The 25,455-nt window shown below is 45.4% G+C and overlaps 1 protein-coding gene across 3 annotated transcripts; it reads right to left on the minus strand.

Annotated features, from left to right (window-relative positions):
- Positions 1–1,607: 1,607 nt before the first annotated feature.
- LOC146648875 (casein kinase I-like) lies at positions 1,608–22,695 on the minus strand. Of its 3 annotated transcripts, XM_085388267.1 has the most exons (12): positions 22,539–22,695; positions 17,819–18,607; positions 17,407–17,476; positions 13,452–13,600; positions 13,125–13,359; positions 12,638–12,723; positions 12,430–12,514; positions 12,195–12,343; positions 9,985–10,065; positions 5,291–5,392; positions 3,950–4,056; positions 1,608–1,911 (listed from the first exon to the last, which is right to left on the minus strand). In XM_085388267.1, the coding sequence occupies exons 2-12, from the start codon at positions 18,080–18,082 to the stop codon at positions 1,857–1,859; spliced, it is 1,383 nt and encodes a 460-aa protein (XP_085244393.1). In that variant the 5' UTR covers positions 18,083–18,607; positions 22,539–22,695; the 3' UTR covers positions 1,608–1,856. The 3 variants fall into 3 exon arrangements, with proteins under 3 accessions (XP_085244393.1, XP_085244392.1, XP_085244391.1); XM_085388266.1 differs by lacking the exon at positions 5,291–5,392 and having other exon boundaries at positions 12,195–12,340; XM_085388265.1 differs by lacking the exon at positions 5,291–5,392.
- Positions 22,696–25,455: the final 2,760 nt, after the last annotated feature.

Here is a 25,455-nt window from a genome sequence, read left to right on the forward strand (position 1 = left end):
AGGGCCCCAGTGTCCTGGTGCAAAGACACGTTAATTAGGGAAGTTACTAAAGTTCATCCGTCAGAGCTGCAGATGCATCAGCTGTTAGGATCAATGCCAGCCACACTTCCTCTTCCTTTTGAGCCTGACATTAACTGCCCTGCTGAAGCAGACTTCAGAAATCCCAGAAGTGTAAATTCAACAACAATGACCGACCCGCTGAGTGGGCCACAGCTGTGCCCGCTCACCTGGGCTGTAACATTTGCATGTGTTAAATGGTAGTTTCCATTAGCCATTAATGGAGGACACCAGGGAACTAGGTCACCTCAGGATGAATTACTGTAAGCTGGTACTTTACTCGCACCATCTTCAGGTACTTGTTAAATACGGTGCTTTATTACTAGAAACAGCCACAAAGCTCAACTTTTTGCTTTGTCAGGAAATGTAAGCATGGTAACAGGTAACCAGGATGGACTTTGCACACATTACCAGCCCACTGGACCCTGTTCACACCACTTTCACAGCTTCCATGCCCGCCTCAGTCTAAACAGAGTCTAATGAATGGTTGACAAATCAGTTCAGTTCATGCATTCTCATGTCAGGACTGTCAAAGCACAGGCAGCTTGTACTGCATTTGTGTTTATGAATACAAAGAAATCTATTGTGCTGTTACCGTAGTGACTGCACTTGTGTTTTTACTTCCTTATTAAAACTATTTTGACTCCTTGTGTACATGGAGCTGATGAAAGCATCACATAAACCTGAGGGAAGAGCTGCTAACACGGTCAATGATGCCAACATGTAGCAGCCCCAGCAGAGTCTGTAGAACAGAGCAGAACATGACAGGCGTGTTCTGGGTCTAGTCCTCAACATTTCCCAGTAGAGGCTGAATGTAAGGACTGGACTCTGGGCTGCCAGCACGGTTTGTGAGAGGTAGAAACACATGAATGGACGGATTACAGCCTGAATGAAGCTCAGCTTTAAAGTTGTTTGGTTGTTTTTTAATGGAGTTATCTGACGTCCCATCCCCCAACCCAGAGAGGAAGAGGGGGAAAGAAAAAAAAGAAAATTAAAAGTTATTTAGGAAAAAAACATTTTGAGGAACACACTAGAAACTACAAAACACAAAGTTTGTGAACAACTGAAATCATGGGAAAGCAGGATGAAAACAGAAGTCTTTTCTGTTTTTAGTTACAAATTAAAACAGGAAACAAAGCATCGATTTTACATAAACTTCTTTTAAACTTTTGATTCTGGTGGTCGTGGGTTTTTCCTCTGAAAGGGATTCAGGAATTCACCGAGCCTGGTCCATTTCAGGAAATAGTCCAGTCCACTCACAGTGCTCTTCCTTTGACCCTAAGGAATAAAAACTTGAATGACTGCGCGAGCTGCATCTCTTTGTCCATGAAATCGATTTGCAATGAGCTCCAGAAAAGTGTGCAGTGGGTGTGCACGTGTGACTCATTGCACGCTTGTATTTGGAGTCCTCTCTCATATATCCTCACAAACACACTCGTCTCTCCTCTGAACCGCTCAGTAACGGGAAAGGGGGAAAGTGAGAAGCCAGTCGGCCAGGAAAGCAGCTGAATCCAGTCGCCAACTTGTTTTTCAGTCCATCAGCTGTAGTCTTACGGCCACATGTTTCCCTGCAGCAGTCTGTGCTGCTCTGGTTTCACTTCAGTCTTTGGCCATAAATACACAAGGGGATCGTTGCTGGTAGAGGCAGCAAACGCTCTCTTCACTGCTCGGTCCAGACCAGTAGAAACCAGTATACCAGCTAACACCCGTTAGCAGAGGTGAGGAAGAGGACAGGGGTGAGAGAAAGAAACAAAAAGAACAGATGTGAAGAGGAGAGCCACAGGTTCCCTTGTTTGTCTTCATTTGTGTCTCTGGAGAGCTTTCCTCTTCCTCCTCTTGAAGAAACAGCAGCACCTGCAACACACAAGCTGCTGTTAACAGTCTGTCATTTACATGTTCTGTGTATCTGTGCACAGCAGCAGCCACGGTGATGCTGCCACACCGCACCACATGCTGCATAGCCGAGCATGTGGTGCACGCATGTGGTGCATGCACACTGTCACCGATCCCCTTCCTTTGTTCTGCTGGGGATTTAAAATGCTGCCCTGCTGTGGCAGCGTTTTAAGACTTCCTACAGGGGGCAATACTGCAACGGGCACAAATAAAAAGGTGTGCAGCACCCAAAAAACACCCAGTAGCTCCTGCAGTGAAAGAGGCCCATGACAGAGATTAAAAATGTGACGTCATTTCTGGGCTAAAACCGCAAAGGATTGTAGGTACGAGTGGCAAGTGGTACTAGTGCACGCAGGCTTTCATATGAAAACAGTCACACAGTGATAAAAAGAAACAAAGAATGGCAAGAAGCGGTTGTATTATTAACTGCAATAGTCACATGACAGCCAGGGGAAGCCGACGGGTAAAGAGATCGTTTTTATCGGATTCCATCGTGGAAGAGAAATTGTTCAAGTCATGTTTCCGAAGTACCAAAGAGGCGACGGATGGCCTGGATTGCAGCCATTCGAAGACCAAATATAACGTCCCAGAACCCTCCAGCTCACAGGTTAGTCTGCTCCAAGCATTTCAACATTTTTTGTTGATGTAGGTTACAAATAAATCTTATATTGATTTGAATTGAATTCGTTGCTTTGCTGCTTTGTTCACTGTGGTTTTGTGGACTAACGTTTGTTGTGTTTTGTAGGAAAACCAGCCTACAAAATGCTGGGATGTGATCCAGACTGGGCCCCTCCATCAGCCTGGGTCAGACCGAGTTTAAAGCTGCTAACACAGCCAGATTTGATCGGTGAAGAGAGAGCGCGAGATCAAAACAGCCACGAAACGTCTGCATACATGTGCCCAAGTGTTGTATTGAAGCAATCAAGTGATGAATAACGGTTTCAGTATGTTGTTTTGCATTGTTGATTTGTTTTTCACCGAAGCAGCTAATAAAGCTGATGGATTTTTACAACGTTGCCTCTTTCCTGTAAGATTCTGTAACAGAACGAAACAATAATGCCAGTTATAAATAAAGACAACAAATTGAATGAATTACGAAACACTCGTTTTATTTCTACTAGATCTGAAAATGTTGTGTAACACTACAACCTGAAAGGACAAATACATGGTGTTGGTCTGTAACAGCAGCTGTGAGATGGAATCGTCCAAATCACCAAAGTAAACTGGCCCTGGGCTTGTTGCAGGATCTGAAGTTACTAAACATGTTGAGTGTGTGCGCTCACACTTAGGACCACATAATAATGTGTGCGTGATGAAAGTTGTGCAGCACGCTAACGTGCTTACTCCACTCTGTGCTCGTGTGGGTCTGACCCTTCCACTCCTTTCAGTTTTTCCTCCTACTTTTCTGTCTTCGTACAGAGCTGCCGTGTTTCTGTCGTTTTGTACAGAGCTGTTTTTGGGGGCAAATAAAATGCAAGTAGGGATTAAAACCACAGAATTAATGATTAGCGGTGCTGGAAATACTAGCGCTTGATGCAGTGTTTTGACTTTGCTGCCACTCGTACCCACAATGCAATGCACGAAAGTCACGTGGTCTGTCGATCTCTATAGCCTCCTGTGTGTCCCATCGTCTGCTCCATCACTGCTGATTACATTATTAATATGTAATGTTCCCAAAACAGTTATTACTGTGTTATCCCCAAAGATGGGCTCAGCCTGTGCAGTGGCTGAGAGGCGCACAGCTAGCTGATGATACAATCACACAGCACTGTGACAGGTTTGTCAACATACAGTGAATGCAGAGTCAGCACTTCCTGAAGCAGGAAGTTTCAGAGTAAAAGTCTACTGTGTGTGTGAAGCAGTGATGCTGGGTGTGAGTGTGTTACAGCACCGCCCACAGGAACGTCTCGTTTCCTCAGTTTAAATCTGAGCTGAAAGAAAAAACTGAACCTACACTGAAGTGAAAAATAAAAAAAGATTGTAATTCTTGAATTCTTACTTGGTATCGTCAGCGACTTCAACCTCTGGGTTGGCTGTGATTGGTGCATTGGAGTGTCCTGCAGTGGGGTCATCCGTATTCAGCTCACCGTTGGTTGAACTCATCACCTGAAGGACAGAATTGGAGAAGCGTGATGAGCACAGAGGTCACACACTTCTGAAATTTGGTGGAACAAAGAAAAGAAATCAAAAAAGTCGACATTATGTCCACATTCAGTCAGATCCAACTGCTCGTTCCCACCCAGGTGGCGTTTGGGGTCAATTTGGGGTTTTTCATTAAACACTAAAACTCTTCATACACAGACGAGAGGATGAATTTGAGCTTGATGTGGACACAACAGCTCTGCACACACGTCCACATGTTTTACTGCCATGCAGCACACACGGCACGTCTGCTCGATGGCTCCGTTTGTTTCACGCGGTTTCTACTGCTGATGAAAATGTTTGCTTTTTCGTTTCTTTGAAATCTTCCTCAAACCTCTCACACGTCAGAGAGAAGTGACGAGAACGAGGCCGAGCGTGCGTCTGACCAAAGCAGCTGCCAACGCTTTGTGTTAAAAACACGCCACCGCCATTCCAAACGCTCACAGGTCACCAGAGGGGACACGTGTTTAGCAACATGACAGCAGACTCGTGTATACAAATCATCTTTGCCTTGTTCATTATATTTATCTCACAGTGCTACACATGCTGCTGTGAAGCTCTGCGTGTTGCTTCCACACCTGCAGAAATCACAGACCAAACATTTGATTTGATGTCGCCGCACGTTTGCTGGGCACGACACGCAGCACGACACAGCTGCCAGATAAAGTGTTTGCCGTCGTGACGCTGTTACCACCATGTCACATGTATTCGAGGCAAACAGCAACACCGACACATCCACCTCACCAGCTGATCTTTGATCGGGCAATTGGAAAAGGTGTAACTTGTGCACACAAACGATGATCAACACGTTTAAGTAATCTGGATACTTGACTAAACGTTTCATCAGCAGAGCCACAAGTTCCACTTTTGGTTTTTCAGCAATAACTAATCTGCTAATTATGAACTGATGGTTCTTTGTCACTGATGTGTTCAAACATCATCACGTGACCTTTGTAACCTCTTCTCCATCTACAGAGGAGCCCCCCCTCTAAAGCTGACAGTAACAGAAGGGTGAAGACATAAATACTGCCAAATTAATGTAGGACACTATCAAACATGATGTGGTAAGAACTGGTCCCGCGTGTGGGGATATTTCAGCTTTGTAACAGACTTGAGATCAGCCCTTCTGCAGAGACAGAGGAAGTCATGCAGACAGACAGGCAGACAGACAGACAGAGCCAACCCTTCCTCTCAGTACCTGGACAGACCCGCCCAGCCTATCAGCAGTGAGATGGGAGCCCAGAAGCTCTCGATTGGTCACTGGAGTGGGCTGGGACTCGCTGCCTTTCCCCTCTGGAGACTAGAGGAGCCGATCACAGGAGAAACAGGAAGGGTGGAGGTAGAGAAGAGGAAAGGTGAATTGGTGATGGGAAAGGAGGGCCGCAGAGGTGAGGTGGAACAGTGTTTGGGAGATGGAAAGAGGAGGTGGTGGGAGCAGAAAGGCAGATGGAGCAGAGGATCGGGTGAGGAGAGACGAGAATGGAGAAAGAGTGGAAAAGGAAACAGAAAAGAAACGGTCAGTATTTGGTGGAGGTGAGCACTCAAGTGTGCAGTAGCATTAGAGTGCACAGGAAAGTGCACACGAGAGGAGACCCCCACAAAAAGGGTCCTTCAGCTTCACCTACCATGAGGACTAACTGCTAAACCACAGTTCAAGGCTGGGTCATCATATTAAACTACATGAAAAACATGCATGCTTCCTCTGCTGGGTCTGCATGTGCGAGCAAAAACACCGCCACCAGAACAAAGGCGGTCTTCTTATAGGGTTACTATGGAAACAGCATCAAAGGTCTCACACTGGCGTGGCTGTACAAAACTAATCATTCAAAGCACACATTTCAATATATGTGCTCATTTTTATTTTCAGTGTAAAACAGCTACGCTTTGATTCTTTGCACATTTCCAAGTACGTGTAATAATGAGAAATGACACCGGGATCAAGCATTGAACACATGAAGACGTGCACACAGGCGCCGTGCTGCCACACAGTCCAGAAGGTTCCGGGTCATTCTAGCAGCTTTGGTTTGTCTCTCTGAAACTAACCGAGTTTGTTGGCTGTGTTTGGCATCACTGTCCCCTCGTTTCATCTTCATCATCCTGGTAGGTGGCAGCAGGTTTTTATCAAGACTCTCAGGACATTTTTCCACTCATCCTTTAATTATTTGAATCACAGTGCTGTATGCTGAAAAACAGCTCCCCATCATTTGGTGTTTTGGGGGTGCAGTGCCGTTCACCTCCAAACATGGGGTGTATTCTGGCATCCAGAGGTCAGTTTTGGTCTCATGTGACCAGACTCTACTCTCCCAGTTTTTCCCAGGCTTGTCTAAATGTTGTTCAGCAAACTTTAAATGTACCTCATTATGTTTGTGCTTCAGCTATGAAGTCTTGCGTGGTGAGCGTGCATACGAGTGCATTACTTATCGTTTACTTTGAAGCAACTGTACCTGCTGATAAGTCGTTTCACTCGTCTGCGTCTGAAACCTTGCAGGAAGCACCTGGTTTACAGTGAAATGATGTCTTTCCCACTTCTGGATTATTATTAACAGAGCTCACTGGAACCTTCAGTAGTCCAGTAAAGCTTCTGGAACCAGTGCCAACAGAGGTCACATCATGACATCATGAGAGGTTTCAGGGTGAAACTTTTTATAGGCCTCTGGTTGGGCCTGAGCCAGCTGGTATCAATGTGCACTTAGCCTACGTTCACTCTGCAGGTCTTAATGCTCAATTCCAATTTTTGGATCAAATCTGATTTTTTTGTCTGCTCGTTCACTCTACAAATAAAATGCGACAGCAAACGCGCTCTAGTGTGAACGCTCAAAGCGGCCGCATGCACAAAAGAAGACGTCACACAACGCGCTCTGTTTAGACCCAGAGCAACAGTATGTTTGACTGTTTCGGACTTTACGTTTCCCAATTTTGCTTTAAGTTATAAAGTTATTTTATTATTTACATTTGGCCTAATAATGATCCTGATTGCTGTTTTAGAGGAGCGGTGCTTCAAAGGATAGCTGCAGATTATACAGTACAAATAAAATGTTCACGTTTCTCCAACATTGTCTTCCCAACAGTTTCACAGGATGGTCAGGAAGCGTTCACGATGTCTTCTCCGGCGCTGATAATCAGCGTCTGTCTTGTGTCAGTGACGTAAAAGACGGATTTAGTGCGACGTGACCATCAAACAGCAGTCGCTTCCTGAAACAGATATGTATCGGATTCAGTGCCACATACGAGAGTGACCCAGATTAGATTTGAAGATCTTGGATTCGCGCCATTCACACTGTCACACCATGATCGGATATTGGTCGCACATAGGGATGGGTATTGTTTAAGTTTTATCCGATACCAGTACCAAACCGGTACTTTTGAAATGGTGCCGGTGCTTAAACGGTGCTTGAACCGGTGCTTAAAGAATGGAGAACACACACTTTGTCCAAAAACCTCTCATGTTCAGCTCTTTTTTGTAAAAAGACAACAATGTTAGCCTTTTCTGCAGCTATGGGGCATATATGGTATCACTCTTGGCTGGAAGCAGTGCTTAAACAATAGGGATGGGTACCGGTATGTTCTGACATAAACGGTAGTAACCAGACCGAAAAGCAGCGCACATTTCGGTGCTTTATTTTCCTGAGCTGTGATACACTTTGGATTCTAGCCAATCATTTTACGTTCCGAGGATAGTAGGCGGGCCCAGGTACGTACGTTCTTTTAGAGCAGAGCTACAGATTAAAAATGCCCAAGACGAAGCGGTCAAAGTCTGGCTGTACTTCACAGCAAAAGATGCAAACTCAGCAGCAACAAGTGCTTTAAGCTGATACTGTGATACTGTGCAAAGGAGGTAACACCTCAAATCTGATGAAACAGCTGGCGACGCATAGCGTTTTGTTAAAAGCCGAGAAATGCGCCGTATTTGATAACTTGCTGCGAGACCTCACACCGTGCACATCTACTGCGGGTGTAGTGCCTGTTATCGACCCGGAGTCCTGGCCCCGCCCTGCCAGTGTAGCAGAAATGATGAGGATGATGATGCAGCAGCAGCCGTTCTTCTCTGCGTGAGTAGCTTAATGTTGTTCGTGTGTAATTTACGTGGAGTAGGCTAACCACGTTATTACATTAATGCATGTAAGGTGAACTAGCAAACATCATCATAGCTACATGCGGCTGTCTTCTTGTTTGATGGCAGATGCTCCCTTCACCCTGGACAAAAAGGCTAAAATGACCAAAGAATAAGTGGGAAACAGCTAAACATGAGAGGTTTTGGACAAAGTTTGTGTTTTTTCCATAATGGCACCAGATACCGGGACCCATCCCTAGTCGCACAGGGTCAAAAAAAGTCGGATTTGATGCACTTTCGCCTGCAGTGTGAACGTAGCCTTAGTGGCAGGATCACTTTTTAATTACTTAGAGACTTCAGCAGGTGTTAGGACGTCCACACAGTCTTCATGTGTTCACTAGTTTTTCTCTCTGTCATTTCCTGTGTTGTTTATCAACATCTAGTGACAAGTTCATGCCATTTACAAATATATTTATTTAGAAAACTAATATGTTCAAGATTTATTTTACCTGCTGTAAATAACAAGAAAGCAGTAACAGTGGGCTTATAATGACAAATAACAGGTATGTGCTGAAGGTGTCTGTCAGTGTAAAACTGCACACAGGCTCTTTAAGAATAGAAATCTGTGAGTAAGAGACAAGGCTGGAAAACACAACACTGATCTTCACTTCTTCAAAAATAAAACACTCGGCAGTGGACGAGCAAAACACCGGTGAGAGAGAAGAAAACAAATGCCTTCTAAAAAGGTGAAGAGGCGACGCAATCCCACAGTAAACATGTCCCAGTGAGCCTGAAACATGTTGCTACCACCAACTAAGCCATCGAGGTGGAACAGCAGCCTGCAGGTTAAAACAGACTAAAGTGTCACTATACACAGACTGAATATACCCTGAAAAGAATTCATAATGCAGCACTCTCCACAAGACCATACATGACATCATACATGACATCACTACTCTCAACTCCGATCTTCAACATGGTTATAAACAAAACTACCCATAGCCATAAGCATAAATACATTTGGTGTGGTTCTGGATGTTTTATTATTCTGCCCACCCAACCATAACCATAACCATGACCCAACCACAACCATAACTCAACCATGACTCAACCATAACCATAACCATGACCCAACCATAACCATAACCATAACCCAACCACAACCATAACTCAACCATGACTCAACCATAACCATAACCATGACCCAACCATAACCATAACTCAACCATAACCATAACCATAACTCAACCATAACCATAACTCAACCATAACCACAACCATGACCCAACCATAACCATGACCCAACCATAACCATAACCATGACTCGACCATAACCATGACTCGACCATAACCATGACTCGACCATAACCATGACTCGACCATAACCATGACTCGACCATAACCATGACTCGACCATACCCACAACCATGACCCAACCATAACCATGACCAAACCATAACCATGACCAAACCATAACCATGACCAAACCATAACCATGACCCAACCCAAAAGTTCTATAATCAAAGTGCAATTCTTGTGGTGGCTTCATTATGAACACTTATGGGGAAAGACATGCCTCACCTTAGTTCTTTAAGCCATGCACAGTAAAACAGGCTTCAACATCCCACCCATATGACTGATCCATATTATATCGCTAAAATATTTGTAATCATGGTACTTTAGTAGTACAAAAATAGAAGAATAAGAATGAATAACTTATTCTGTTTATTGTGTTCAGCCTTAACTGGGTATTCCTGCTGTGGTTTGTTGTTACAGAGGGAACCCCTGAGTGCCAACACTAACGAGGACATGCTCCACGTTTGTCTATAATCAGTGCCTACCTGGTTTTTGGTTTGTGGTGCTTTATCTCGGTTGCTCGTCTGAAGTGGAGTCTCGCTGGCCACCGGACCAATCGGAGTGGGCTAAGCACAAAACAAAGGGTTAACACAGAAAATGTACACAGCTAATACACAGCTGTGCTATCAGACGTTTCCTTATTTGGGCTTAAGCTGGAGTCAATCGACATGTCACATTAATATTACTGAGGAAACATCAGTGTGGAACACTCCATTCACCCACTAACACAGTCGCAGCGGGGAACACGGCGCAGTCGCAGCGGGGAACACGGCGCAGTCGCAGCGGGACACACCGCGTAGTCGCAGTCGCAGCGGGGCACACCGCGTAGTCGCAGTCGCAGCGGGGAACACGGCGCAGTCGCAGCGGGCAACACGGCGCAGTCGCAGCGGGCAACACGGCGCAGTCGCAGCGGGGAACACGACGCAGTCGCAGCGGGACACACGACGCAGTCGCAGCGGGGAACACGGCGCAGTCGCAGCGGGGAACACGGCGCAGTCGCAGCGGGACACACCGCGCAGTCGCAGCGGGACACACGACGCAGTCGCAGCGGGGAACACGGCGCAATCGCAGCGGGGAACACGGCGCAGTCGCAGCGGGACACACCGCGCAGTCGCAGTCGCAGCGGGGAACACGGCGCAGTCGCAGCGGGACACACGACGCAGTCGCAGCGGGACACACGACGCAGTCGCAGCGGGGAACACGGCGCAGTCGCAGCGGGACACACGACGCAGTCGCAGCGGGACACACGACGCAGTCGCAGCGGGACACACGACGCAGTCGCAGCGGGACACACGGCGCAGTCGCAGCGGGGAACACGGCGCAGTCGCAGCGGGACACACCGCGCAGTCGCAGTCGCAGTCGCAGCGGGGAACACGGCGCAGTCGCAGCGGGACACACGACGCAGTCGCAGCGGGACACACGACGCAGTCGCAGCGGGACACACGACGCAGTCGCAGCGGGGAACACGGCGCAGTCGCAGCGGGGAACACGGCGCAGTCGCAGCGGGGAACACAGCGCAGTTGCAGCGGGACACACCGCGCAGTCGCAGTCGCAGCGGGACACACCGCGCAGTTGCAGCGGGGCACACGGCGCAGTCGCAGCGGGGAACACGGCGCAGTCGCAGCGGGGAACACGGCGCAGTCGCAGCGGGGAACACGGCGCAGTCGCAGCGGGGAACACAGCGCAGTCGCAGCGGGGCACACCGCGCAGTCGCAGCGGGGCACACCGCGCAGTCAGTCCGACTGTTTTAAAAGAAAACGTTATAATAAGTCAGCTTTGTATAATTCAGTAGAAATAAGCAGTGCTGTTGCAGACAGCTGAGCTGGACACTGTGTTCAGCTTGTTCTCAGAGACGCAATGAACCGTGGAGGGAGACTGTTTTTACCTCTCCAAGCAGTTCAACTCTTTTTATAAACTTTGTCGTTTTAACGTACTCGGGGGTGCAGCTCAGTGCTCCTATTTTTTGCAGCTGTTCCTCACTGAAAATTGCTGTTGGCTTTCAGTTGTTCCAACACATATTATGGGATATCACACTCCCACGTGCCCTGGCTGGAGACACCTCTAGTCAAGCATTCAAACTGGATCACCAGTGATATCTGAGGCCCCGCCTGCACGTATACAGCCCTGTAATCACAGTCACCCCTTAGTTTAAACCCTTTTCACTAAGATGTGAACCACTCCTGCTGCCCACAGAGCCCACACACTGTTAGCTCTGCTGTCTACCAACTTGCAAACAGCTTAAATACTGCTGCTGGTCCCACTGCTCCGTTGGTGTGTAGTCTGCCTGCAGAGGGAGTCCGTCCCCTGTTAAAGATGGCTCCCTCTCTTCTGTTATGGTGCAGTGCGTTCTGTTTCTAATAACCACCCATGTTCAGGGCCATCAGAACCTGTGGCCTGACCCTTGGTGACAGACTGTAAGGGCACCCTTTGGTTTGTGATTTCTGGCACCCTCGCTCCAGCCGTTCATATAAAATGCTGCATAACGAAGAATACATGAGGAACTGCGTCTGTGCGGACGACAGGATCTAAACGGATGCAGTTTCAGTTCCTGTAAACACAGCCCATCAATCAGTACATGAGCTAAGGTTGGCTCATGTACTGGGCCAACCTTAGCTCTGAGCCTGCAACAAGCCACAACGTGCGTTCAAGACACACACACACATACGCACGCACATGCACACGCACACACACTAACCAGTGGCTTCCCAGTCCAGTCGTACTGGTAATCAAAGACGTATCCATTTCTGTCAAAGAGGTCTGTGAAGAGTTTCCTCAGATAGTCGTAGTCCGGCTTCTCAAAGAAGTCAAGCCGACGCACATACCGCAAGTAGGTGGCCATCTCTTCTGTTACATACACAGACAGGTATGAGACCACCCAACCCACACAGGCGCACACATGAAATAGGCTTTTCTAACAAGTCAATACAAACCTGGGAAGTTCTCACAGAGGACCTCTATTGGGGTGTCTCGTTTTGTGTCTCCTATCTTCTGATAACGTTCTTTCAGAGTGTCAGCCTAATGAAGAGACACACAGTGAGCCATCTGTATGCAGAGTGACTGAAGACAAGTCCCAACAAGAGAGGCAGGCGAAGAAAACAAGAAGGGGCTGGACCGATGGAAAGCTGCCCGTCTCCTCACCTTGAGTCCCTGCCAGGGCAAGCTGCCTCGCAGGAAGTACATGAACATGTGGCCCAGAGCTTCCAGGTCATCCCGCCGGCTTTGCTCTGAAACAACACGAGAGACCAGGCTTAGACGGCGTGGCTGGACCGTAACAACATGACACAGTCTGCTACAGACAGCCCCAGGATGGTAAATGTGTCATAACAGTCTTTGACCACATCATCACTTCGTTACAAAGTCAGGCTGAACACGTGACGCTCAGCTCCTCTCTTCAGAGTTTCACGTGTTGAGGCACCAGCTGCAATTTCAGTCCTTCACCAGCACTTAGTACTGTGTCTGAATGCATCCTGTGTAACTAAGACCGAGGCAAATACTGTAAATATCACATATGTTAAAATAAGTTAATGTGAATTATCAGCTGGCACAGTGGGCACACAATGCAAGAGCTGCTGTCATATGTGGGCACCTGCCATGTGTGAATATATGACCGGATGAAGACGCTCACCTTTCCCTAGATGTGTATTTATGCTCATGTATCTAGCAGTGCCAGTTAGACTCTTGTGTTCTCTGTAAGGGATGTGCTTCTTGGTCTCTGGGTCAATGTATTCTTTCGCCAGGCCAAAGTCGATGATGTGGATCGTGTGCTGCCTCTTGGAACCCGGTCGGCCAACCAGGAAGTTCTCGGGTTTCACATCTCTATAGATCAGGCTTCTGGTGTGGACAAACTCCATGCGAGTTATCTAGGGGACAAGACGAGAGCAGAACCGATTCAGCGGCTCGGTAAACTACCGGTGGTTAACGTCTGAACATTCAAATGTGAACACTGACTTACCAGCTGTATGGCTATCATAAGTACAGTCTTTAGAGAGAAAGTCCTGTCACAGAGGTCAAACAGATCTTCTAAGCTGGGTCCCAGTAGCTCCAGAACCATAGCATTGTATTTACCACATGGTCCAAAGTAAAACACCTGGGGTACACCCTCTGGGTGTCCAATGGAAGAACAAAGCATAGTTGATGGACTGTGATCACTCCTCATTTTAACAGATAATAACATGTAGGGCTGTGCGATATGAAGAAACATCTATTGTCTCATATTAGACGCCATCGTTTGTTTGGTGGTTTCGCAAAATCCACTGTTTACGATACTTTCTCACGGTTTGGATGCAGGCGTGGGGAATCCCAGCATGGCCGGTGAAGACAAACCGAGGACCTTATTCCTAAATGAGGGGCGGCCGCTGCAGCACGGACACGGTTTGGTCATGGGAGGTCTGACACGCACCAGAAAACTGTACTATTCAAGTTATAGTGCAAACTAGAGCAGGGCGATATGACCAAAAATATTCATCACCATATACATTTGAAAATTTGTGATAACGATATAACTGACGATATAATTGACACGAGACAAAATACTTTACAACTCCACAACTTTATTAGTGCAAAAAAACCATCAATGCATTTCCACTTAAACAAGCAGCTGTTTTTTTTATGTGCATTAAAGTTATATAAACTTTAACAGTGCAAATTCCTCGCTGGCATTTCCAGTGGAAACTGGCCGACATATCCTCAGAATAACCATGTATAATATCCACAAAACTTAAAGAGGTTAAACACACAGTACGGTAACATTATGTTGAAGCACAGTACGTATCACTCTGCGAGGCTCCGCCTACGATAGCCGTAAAGCTCCAACAATCCATCAAGCGGTGCGGCTTCGTAGCTTAGCAAAGTTGTACTGAAACATCTGACAGATTTTCGAGCGCCGTGCACATAAAATCGTTTCGAGGTCAGTAAACACAACCAGAGGTCATACATAAGGCACACGGGATTATAAGGGGCTCTGTCGACTTTCAGAAAAATCAAAGGATTGATTTTAAGTGCGCCGTATTTTCCAAACAACACGGTAATAACGACGGCCCGCTAGCATGCTCTACCAAAAATAGTGCTTTGTTGTGTATCTGACGGACGAAAGCTAAACCAGTTCCACACCAGTGAAGCTGCAGCATTTTTACAAACCGTAAAACTATTGCTGCAAAAGGCAGCAGTACCACAAATTTATTCCACCAGCTGAAAGGTCATCCACTGCAAAACAAAGTGTTTTAAACTCAGCATGTCAACGTCTCCCCACGCCCCAAAGAACAGGTATGTTCTTTGGGGATCCTCATTTAGCCTGGAGAAATAGTTTGCTGCTTTATAAGAAAGCCCTCCGCAAAGCCAGAACATCTTACTATTCATCACTGATTGAAGAAAATAAGAACAACCCCAGGTTTCTCTTCAGCACTGTAGCCAGGCTGACAAAAAGTCAGAGCTCTGTTGAGCCAACCATCCCTTTAACGTTAACTAGTAATGACTTCATGAACTTCTTCACTAATAAAATTTTTATCATTAGAGAAAAAATGACCAGTAATCATCCCACAGATGTAATATTATCTACAGCTACTCTTAGTACCATTGATGTTAAGTTAGACTCTTTTTCTCTAATTGATCTTTCTGAGTTAACTTCAATAATTACTTCCTCCAAACCATCAACGTGTCTTTTAGACCCCATTCCTACAAAACTGCTCAAAGAAGTCCTGCCATTAATTAATTCTTCGATCTTAAATATGATCAACCTATCTCTAATGATCGGCTATGTACCACAGGCCTTCAAGCTAGCTGTAGTTAAACCTTTACTCAAAAAGCATCTCTAGACCCAGCAGTCTTAGCTAATTATAGGCCAATCTCCAACCTTCCTTTATATCAAACATCCTTGAAAGAGTAGTTGTCAAACAGCTAACAGATCATCTGCAGAGGTTTATTTGAAGAGTTTCAGTCAGGTTTCAGAGCTCAGCACAGAAACAGCTTTAGTGAAGGTTACAAATGATCTTCTTATGGCCTCTGACAGTGGACTCATCTCTGTGCTTGTCCTGCTAGACCTCAGTGCAGCGTTCGATACTGTCGACCATAATATCCTATTAGAGCGATTAGAACATGCTGTAGGTATTACAGGTACTGCACTGCAGTGGTTTGTATCATATCTATCTAATAGACTCCAGTTTGTGCATGTAAATGGAGAGTCCTCTTCACACACTGAGGTTAATTATGGAGTTCCACAGGGTTCAGTGCTAGGACCAATTCTGTTTACATTATACATGCTTCCCTTAGGCAGCATCATTAGAAGACATAGCATACATTTACACTGCTATGCAGATGACACCCAGCTCTATCTGTCCATGAAGCCAGATAACACACACCAATGAGTTAAACTGCAGGAATGTCTTAAAGACATAAAGACCTGGATGGCCGCTAACTTTCTGCTTCTTAATTCAGATCAAACTGAGGTTATTGTACTCGGCCCTGAAAAGCTTAGAAATATGGTATCTAACCAGATTCTTACTCTGGATGGCATTACCTTGGCCTCCAGTAACGCTGTGAGGAACCTTGGAGTCATGTTTGACCAGGACATGTCCTTCAACGCACATATTAAACAAATATGTAAGACTGCTTTCTTCCATTTGTGCAACATCTCTAAAGTTAGAAATATCCTGTCTCAGAGTGACGCTGAAAAACTAGTTCATGCATTTATTACTTCCAGGCTGGACGACTGTAATTCATTATTATCAGGAAGTCCTAAAAACTCACTGAAAAGCCTTCAGCTAATCCAAAATGCTGCAGCAAGAGTCCTGACAGGTACTAGAAAGAGAGCAGATTTCTCCTGTTTTGACTTCCTGTTAAATCCAGAATTCAAAATCCTGCTCCTCACATACAAGGTCTTAAACAATCAGGCCCCATCTTATCTTAATGACCTTGTAGTACCATATCACCCTATTAGAGCACTTCGCTCTCGCTCTGCAGGCCTACTTGTTGTTCCTAGAGTATTTAAAAGTAGAATGGGAGGCAGAGCCTTCAGTTTTCAGGCCCCTCTTCTGTGGAACCAGCTTCCAGTTTGGATTCAGGAGACAGACACTATCTCTACTTTCAAGATTAGGCTTCAAACTTTCCTTTTTGCTAAAGCATATAGTTAGGGCTGGACCAGGTGACCCTGAATCCTCCCTTAGTTATGCTGCAATAGACGTAGGCTGCCGGGGATTCCCATGATGCACTGGGTGTTTCTTCTTCACTCAGCATGTGTTAACAGACCTCTCTGCATTGAATCATATCTGTTATTAACCTCTGTCTCTCTTCCACAGCATGTCTTTATCCTGTCTTCCTTCTCTCACCCCAACCAATCACAGCAGATGGCCCCGCCCCTCCCTGAGCCTGGTTCTGCTGGAGGTTTCTTCCTGTTAAAAGGGAGTTTTTCCTTCCCACTGTCGCCAAAGTGCTGCTCATAGGGGGTCATATGATTGTTGGGTTTTTCTCTGTATCTATGAAGCGCCTTGAGGCGACTTTTGTTGTGATTTGGCGCTATATAAATAAAATTGAATTGAATTGAACCTGTGACTGCTCTACGTCAGTCTGCACTTTGGTTTCTGTAATTTGAGGTCGTCACATTTTTTAATCTTATAATTTTTATATGTTATAAGCACAAAGGAGCACATTTTTAATGTCAACGGTTTTATTTTGTCTCCTGAATTCTGCGGCTGAAAATGACATTTGTATATCGCGTACGTTGATATGAGATGTTCCTCATATTGCCCAGCCCTAAGAACGCATGACAGCTCAGGACTAAACACTAAAAAGCTATTTAAAACAACTCCAGAGTCAGTAATGCAGCTCATTCGTAGCATTCATCCAGCACGTGGGCTGGTGCCCGTCTCAGCTGACACTGGGTCCAATGGGGAGGGGGGTAAGCACAGAGACCTCACCTGAACTTCCCAGTTGTTTGTAGAAGCGATATTCTAGATGGAGTTGTGGCGCTCGTGACTTAATTGGTTCCTACAAAAGAGAATAACGTTAATTTAGACAAACTAGAATTAACCTCACAGCAATGAGCTCATCAGGACACCTTGAATCTGAGCGCAGATGTTTTAATCGACTGATTGACATCAGGACGAGAGGCGTTCCACATGCTTGGAACCACAGAGTTCCCCACCTGGTCAAATTGATCAACAACAACAGGAGGTGACCAGTAAGCTGATGGCGTCTGTGCAGCGGTCCCTGAGCTCAAGGCAGACGTCAGCTTAACCGTGCGTATGTATCCTATGATGTATCCTTGTTAAACCAACCACATGTGTTGCTACAGTTCTAAAATGTTAACAAGCAGAAACGTATGTTTACCAGTTTGATGGCCACATATTCATTGGTGTAGAGGTTCTTTCCAAGCCGAAGCTCTCCAAAGTTCCCACAGCCAATCTTCTTTCCAACCCGGAAGTTTGGGCCGACCATCAGAACCCCAGAGTTGGAGCCAGCTCCCCGTCCGTGCCCCGGTCGGCTCCCTGTCACCCCAGACATCCTCTTCACATCCTCTGTCTCCCCCTTGCCTCCACCTCCGCCTCCTCCCCCGCCCCCTCCTCCCCCGACTCCTCGCTTGTCAAAGTCCATCAGTTTGTGGTAGCCTGGCCTCTCCACGATTAAGCCGATTCCATACAACCAAAATAACCACCAAAACAAAAGCCTAGCAGTTAGCCTATCAGAGCGGAGGCAGCTTGGTTGTAGCTGATTTTAGTCAGCAGAGACGGTACGGTGGAGCTGATGTGGATGAGTGAATGAATGAGAAATGAAAAGATGAAGGGGTGAGGGGGACCACCACGAATGACTGTAAACCCCCTTGTAGGGGCCAGAGATGCTAATGGGAAGGATGAGGTTAAAGGCCCGTATTTAACCATATGCTAACATGCTATTGTGGACGTGGAAGCTATACCAGCTTCAGGTTCAGACATGACAGCAGACAGGAAGAGTCGGGAGGTTTTTCCACATCTGACACTCAGGTAATACTTTAGTGGCACAGGCGTAAGCTAGCTGGCTTTAGTGCACGTGTCCCACAGAGACAACCCGGCTGCTTGTTCCTGTGACACAACAGGTGAAGCTTTGACCCCTGGGTGAGAGCAATGCCGCGTGTTGAACCACCTAAGGAGAAAAAAAACAGAAAAAAATGAATATCAAATATTTCAGTGCCGCCATTTTCACTGTGTGAACTATAGAGCACGTGGACCAGAGTTTCCTCATTAGAAGAGTGGTTAATCTGAGAGCGCTGAACTCAAATTACATTAAAGGACCACTCAGATAACAAGCAGCATGAAACTCTGTGAGAGCTTCAGGCTTGAGACGGGAAAGAAACCCACAGCTGATAGTTGTGCTGCAGCCATTACAAGGCAGAGGAGCAGCCGACTGCCCCTTTTTAAATCTAACAACGTTTCATGGAGTAAGAGTCTGGAGTTTCAAACGCGTCACAGACATCACAGGATGGCAACAGAAAACCAGAGCACATCTGCCTTCAGGAGGCCCGGTTGGTGTTTGGCTCCTCTGATAGGAACACCCATCCTGGATACTCCAATTCCTTCATTTCCTGCAGTTTTCCTCTCACTCCATCCGTTCCTTCACATCCCTGTTATTCTATTCCAGGCTCCTTTTTCTCTTCCTGCTTACTGAGGTCCAAGCATGAAGTAAGAATGACTTCAAGTCAAACTTGTAGATATTTAATGGGCCGAGGTTCACGTGGGTTCACGAGTCAGAAGCCAAGCTAAACACCAACAAAGGTGAAGTTTAGCACGTCAGAATAACGTTTCCCGCTCACACTGGTATAAAAGCTCAACTGTCAGTCAGACTTGTGCAGTGTTGATGTGAGGTTCACTTCACGGTGATGATGTGAAGGACCAACGAGGGGAAGGAAATCTGGGAGACAGCAGCGAGTTCCTCTGACGCCGCTAACAGGAAACACTGAGCCGTATCCCGCTGAAGCAGAGCAACGGGTGATCCGTGACTGGAAGAGAAATCATTTCAGTAAAGGCTGCCGAGTTTTAATAAGCATTATTATGATGTCAGAAATCTAAATGTATCTTCATTCAGTTTAGTGAAACACAATAACGTTGACCTAGAGGGAAACCACAGTTTACATAAAACACTGAAGCTCAGCAGACATCAGCTCTATGCTGTTACAGCTGATAACGCTGAAAGTCATGAAAGCAAAGCAGACACGGGACAAACATCATCATGTTATGAGCGTTGATGTTTGTGCACCACGGCGCACTCTGCAACTTCCCTTTGGACCACAAAGACAAAAACCAGCTAATCTCAGCATAACCAGACAAACTGCTAATGAGCTTTGCGTGCTTCATGTTTCTGAAATAAAACTGAACCAGTAGCAACAGGCCGTAGTTTCAGCCATCCTAAACCGAGACCTTGTAGTAACTGATGTGTACGAGGCCAACTTTGTTCAGGTGAGGGAAGCTCGGTGCTCCCGACATCACACAGTATCAGTGCAGGACGGGAGGAAGCAAAGAGAAGAGCGTTTCCCAGAATGGCGCGCTCCGATTGGTGACTGTACACGAGTCTGCTGCCTCAGTCGACACAGTAAGTTTGAGCGCAGCAAGGATTAACGTGACGCGACTCGCACCGTTGCTGTCGCTTTGAAATGTTTCTCTTAACTACACACAGACCCATGATTCATTTCAGCAACAAGTGTGGGCACTGCAATCAAGACGAGCGAGAAACAGACGAAGCAGAAGCCCGTCGACGGGACAAACGCTTGTTCGTGCAGACTTCCACGTGCATCCATCCCAACACACGACATGCACCCACACTGATAAAGTGACAGCTGAGTGCCGATCTACAAGAATAACATTTACCGAAGCACGTCCTGCAGCTGCCACCGGCTCTGACAAAATGAACTGATTTATTTTAACCACGTTTAGTTCTCCAAATGAGGGACTCGGGCTACTTAACAAAAAGGCTCGTCACATTAGACTCTGTTATAAACGTCGCTCTGTTACGATCCCCTGCAACAGCAGAGCTTCTGTAGCCTCACACAGAGCTCTTGGTCAGGTTGAGCAGCTCACAGGGAAAAACGACAAATAAATAAATAACCTCAACTACACAAAATTACAGCTTCATTAAGGCTTCCAGAAGGAATACCAACATCCATGCTGGAAAACATGCATCCATAATGCATATTACACAACACAGACCAGCTCCTTTCTGGATGGAGTTTGAATGTGACTTCGAGCAGTCCAAAGACATGCGGTCAGCAGGGTTACGTTAACTTTTACATTGCCCAAAGATGAGGAGTGCAAATGGCCGTCTGTGTCAGCCCTGCCAGAGAGGGGCACCCTGTCCAGGTGTGCCCCTCTCTGGGACAGGCTCCACTCCACAAACAACTCTGAACTGGATAAGCTTGAGAAAATGAATAAAGCAGTCAAAGCATGCAACAAATATCTATGAAGCCCTGAAATCTACACATGCGTCCTGATCTTAAGTGCTGAACTTTTATCTGCACTGAAACCACACTTACAACAAACCTGACACAGATTTTTAGCTGTTTTTGTGACTTTTCTGGAGAGTGAACATCTGTGTGGTGTATGCAGGACAAATCTTTAATACAATCTATAAGATGAACAGAAATGCACACTGCCAAAGCTCAGAAACAGCTTGTACCTAATCTTTGAGTGGGTGACGTCAGGTGTGGGCGGATTATGAAAAACAGAATAACAAGCCTGATCACTTGATTCTGAACAAAAAGATGAACTCCAACATTGTTAGGTATCACCAGCGACCTGAAGGTTACAGGTTAATGAGACCAGAGTAACATACACAGCCCTACATCGGACTCACAGCGCCAGAATAAGAGACCTTGATGTGATTCTGCACGTTTGTATTTGGATGGTGGTTTCAGAATATTTACATTCTCAATTTGTAATAAAGAGCAATGAAAACTTAAAGGCTGGTTCCAACATTTGTATTGGGGTTTTTAGTGAGTAAAAACATACATCTGGCCTGTGTGAAGCCTGAGCAAACACAAAGAACATCCTCCTCTGCCAGCTGACCACAGTTTGGAGGCACTGCTTACTAAGTACCTCCTGCGTGCACTTCCCAAGAGGTGATTTAAAAACAATACTACTGGCCTCATCTCAGCCATCATGGCCTTACACTGCTGAGCCAATCAGTGTATGACAGTATATTACCATCCCTGCTCTTATAGCAGACCATATCTGAAATGCATCTGATGGTCAGATATGTGTGTATCAATTAGCTCGTATTAAAACCTACTGAGCGCCTGTCGTGCAGCTGTAAACATTACTCCGTTCATTTTAACCAACTGCTAGCAGACAGAAATGACTTCTTCATGAGGTCTGTAGGAGAAACACAGCATATCTAAATGCATCGCCGTGGCCTCGTCTCGCCACCCACACTCCACAGTTCTTACTCATTTCTGAGTCTCTGTAATAGTACATACTTCAAAGCTAAGCTAAAGGAGTGCAAACCATAGCTTTGTTCACTGGTTCCGCGGGCTGTCAACGTTTTACAGCTACAGACAGAAAGCTTTAGGCTGACCTGAGAAGCTCTGCTAACGGTTAGCTGATCGGACTGTAGCACGTCTCAGGACGGGGAGAAGCCACTGTGTAGTCTGATAACTAAACACCTGCATTTATTACACGACGTTAGCTGCTAGCCAGAGCTGGGAATTATTATGGTGTTACTGTTCGTCAACTCTCAATCAAGCTAGGTAGCGCAGGAAGTTAGATTTAGGCCACATTAGTTTGTGTGTGGTTGGCCCATAGACTGCAGCTTGACAATGTCAGCTTCATTGAAACAAATTTAAAGTGGCTAGCTGCAGACAGTGCTACAGTAAACGGAACAAAGCCATATAAAATGACTCCCACTGTAATCACACGACAGTGAATACTTAAAGGATTCGGCTAGCGCAGCTAAGCACTGCCTGTCAGAAGCTAACGCTGGCTAGCATGATAAGCAGCCAGCTAAATAGCCAATGTTGGCTAACGCCGAATTTGTGCTCATACACAAACACGGTTAGCTCGTTTACAGACAGAGCTCACGTACGTACCCGCTCTCGATGTTTCTACGCTGACCTTGGGTCTCTGTTTTTCTAACTTGTTATAAACTGTTCGCGTTTTCTTCGTCTCGCTTTCCTGCTCATCTCTTTTCTATGGATGTTTGGCTAACCAGCTGAAAAGGCTCGCCAGTGAACCTGAACGCAATTTGCGTGGATGTAGACGAGAGCTACGCAGTAAACGAAGGGAACCAGCGCAGGGCCCTTTGAAGAATACCCACAGCAACGCTTCTTGTGCGTGTCTGCGCCTGTACGTGAGAGGGGGCCACGCACACTTCAGTTTGTGCAGAAAAGTTTAAATATTAACTTTCACCACTACTTTCTGACACTCTCACCGTCCGTGTTTTATGCAAAGCTGTATGAAAGTTTTTGTGTGCAGTTCAGCATATTTTTCTCAAATGTATGTGGACAAAATATAGACAAAAAGACAAATGGCACAAAAACACAACAATCAGCCTTCTCATTAAACACACAGTCCACACTCTTTAAATTAAACATTTCACATACACCCACGTGCTCCATAAAACCCTCAGCCTGGTTACAACAACGTTATTATTGTTTGCACAGCTGGTTTTTGTTTAGTTTGTTTCAACCTGTTGTTGATAGAAATCATCACAGGCATCAATATGACGCTATGTTATTATAATGATTGTAAAAACAAGAACCCGACTGACAAATTTGGATTGATTTTGTTCTCTAATCCACACAGGGTCCAGTGTATATGCTATACATTATACACTGCCCTAAATCTTTGAATGAGTGGTGCTGAGGTCTCTTTTGATTTGACAGCAGTGATCATGATTGGCTACAACTGAACTCGCTGAACAATCAGAAGGTTCAAGCACTCAATGAAGGAAAACTGTAGATGTAAATACTTTGGGAAGGTCTCTTGGAGGCTGTCCCTGCTCCAACACTTTCAAGCTTGACTGAAATTTGTGCCCACATGAACACGCCGAACGCCTTCTGGAGACAGTTTCTAATCAAATGTTGAGCTAGTTGGCCATGATGACAAAAGATGACTTCTCCACACATAAGAACACAACTGTCAAGCATGCTGTTAGCATCGACCCTGAGGCTGTACCGTTACACTTCACAAAGTGCATGGAATCGAATTTTTCATCAAATCAACAATTACGCCTTTGGCACAGTCATGTGATCTAACACGGTAACAAGAACAGTGCTCAAACATCCAACCAGAAATATACCAGGAGCTCGCTGATGGCTACCAAAGCATTTGGCTGAGGTGCAACATGCTAAGGGACATTTAACCATATATTAGTGTGGCTGTATCCATATGAGCCTGTGTAGAAAATCCAAAATAAATTCAAACTTGTGCACCTAACACATGCTTTTTAAATTGTACGCTGTACATCAGTTCAAAGCAATCATTAAAAGTTTCTATGACATTCATGTCCACGATGAAAACCTCTGCCCACAACTTTCCTGTGGAATCGTCCCCTCAGTGATTCTTACATGAACCAAACTGCAGCTTTATTCCTCTTCGTATAACATTTAATAACCATTTTTTCATTAATTTATAGAATAACATTTAAAAAAATCCAGATGTTTCTAAATATTTAAGCAAATTAGCACAAAGTTAATAGGCTAATGCTACATTTGCATACGTAAACATGCAATTGTAGAATATTTGCAATACAAATAGTTGTCTGAATGTAAGTAAACAGCTGGAAAGTCAACCTGCAAATAACGTGTTGTGACAAAAAGCTGAGAGACTGGAAGGTTCCAGAAAGGATTCATCTGTCTGCAGCTTTAATAGTAAATGTGTAATCACTCATCTAAGTGACTTCTTACGTAATGAAATATGGATATTATACAAATGCACTGAGAGATGCATGCTTTGGATCAATGACATCATCACATCAGTGACAAATGTGGCTGCTACTGTGTGTCCACCTTTGGACAGTAACAGGGTGGAAACATATCAGTTTATACTACAAATTAGGGCAACGTCATGGCATGTTAAACCCTTCTGAAACATGAGGAAAGAAAGGTTCATGAAGTATTTACTCTGGTACTTCAAGGTACAACTTACTTAGTCATGTGACTAGAGGACCAATGAGAGTGGGGGGGGTGCACACAATTTATTCTGAACACTAACCATTTAAAAAACAAAACTAACATTTGGTGTTAGTTAGGCCATGCAACAGATATGAATTTGTAAACTTACGTTGGTAACTGCATTTGACAAAAGATCAGCATGTATTTAAGGCTGCTGGTGGTAAAAAAGAAAAGAAGGAATCAGTATATTTCTGTGGTGGTGGTGGGAGGGGCTAATGGCCCATTCTGAGGCCAGGTTCTTGTCATTTGAAGCTCCTAGATGGCCTTGTTCTCGAGCTATCGATTCACAAGGATTTCAGAACCTCTGACCTTTAACCTTTAGGTCTGCTAAGATTCAGACTTTTATAGATAGACCTATGGTATCAGTTTGAAGCTCCTATGGAGTTATGGCATCCACAAACTGTTCACGCTGCCCGCCTGCCTTTAACCACCAACATGTATTAAAAAGCTGAAGGCAACAGGTTTGGTTTCAATCAGCTTTGCAGCAGCAAACTCAAAGCATGCTAGGTTAAATGTTGATGCAGGGGTCAGTGGGGTTGGTGGGGGCACTCGTGGTAACCATCAGAAACACTTGCACAGCAGAGATGTTGTCGTTTCTTGGCTGCTTTGTGTCCAAGCTGCATTGTCACACACAGTCTGGGTTTTTCTTTTAGCATCACTGATACAAATCTTTGATTAAACTCTGGCTTAGCTGTCATTCAATTATATGCAAACATATAATTGATATATTTAATACTATTAATTAATTAATATATTTTATGGAGCTATTTTAATGTTTAGTGGACAACAGGGGATTTCTAAGAATCGCCCCACAGTTCTTCAGCTGAGACAC

This window comes from Rhamphochromis longiceps, linkage group LG18 (assembly GCF_057381845.1).
Source record: "Rhamphochromis longiceps isolate RC_006_pf linkage group LG18, R_longiceps_female_GT1.1, whole genome shotgun sequence".
In the NCBI taxonomy this organism is placed as follows: Eukaryota; Metazoa; Chordata; class Actinopteri; order Cichliformes; family Cichlidae; genus Rhamphochromis; species Rhamphochromis longiceps.

Coding starts and splice junctions, on each gene's coding strand:
- LOC146648875 (XM_085388267.1), bottom strand. CDS start 18,082: ATGGACTTTGACAAGCGAGGAGTCGGGGGAGGAGGGGGCGGGGGAGGA. Junction 10,066..12,194: donor ACTGGACTGGGAAGCCACTG/GTTAGTGTGTGT, acceptor TTTTGTGCTTAG/CCCACTCCGATTGGTCCGGT. Junction 5,393..9,984: donor CACCACAAACCAAAAACCAG/GTAGGCACTGAT, acceptor CGGCTCCTCTAG/TCTCCAGAGGGGAAAGGCAG.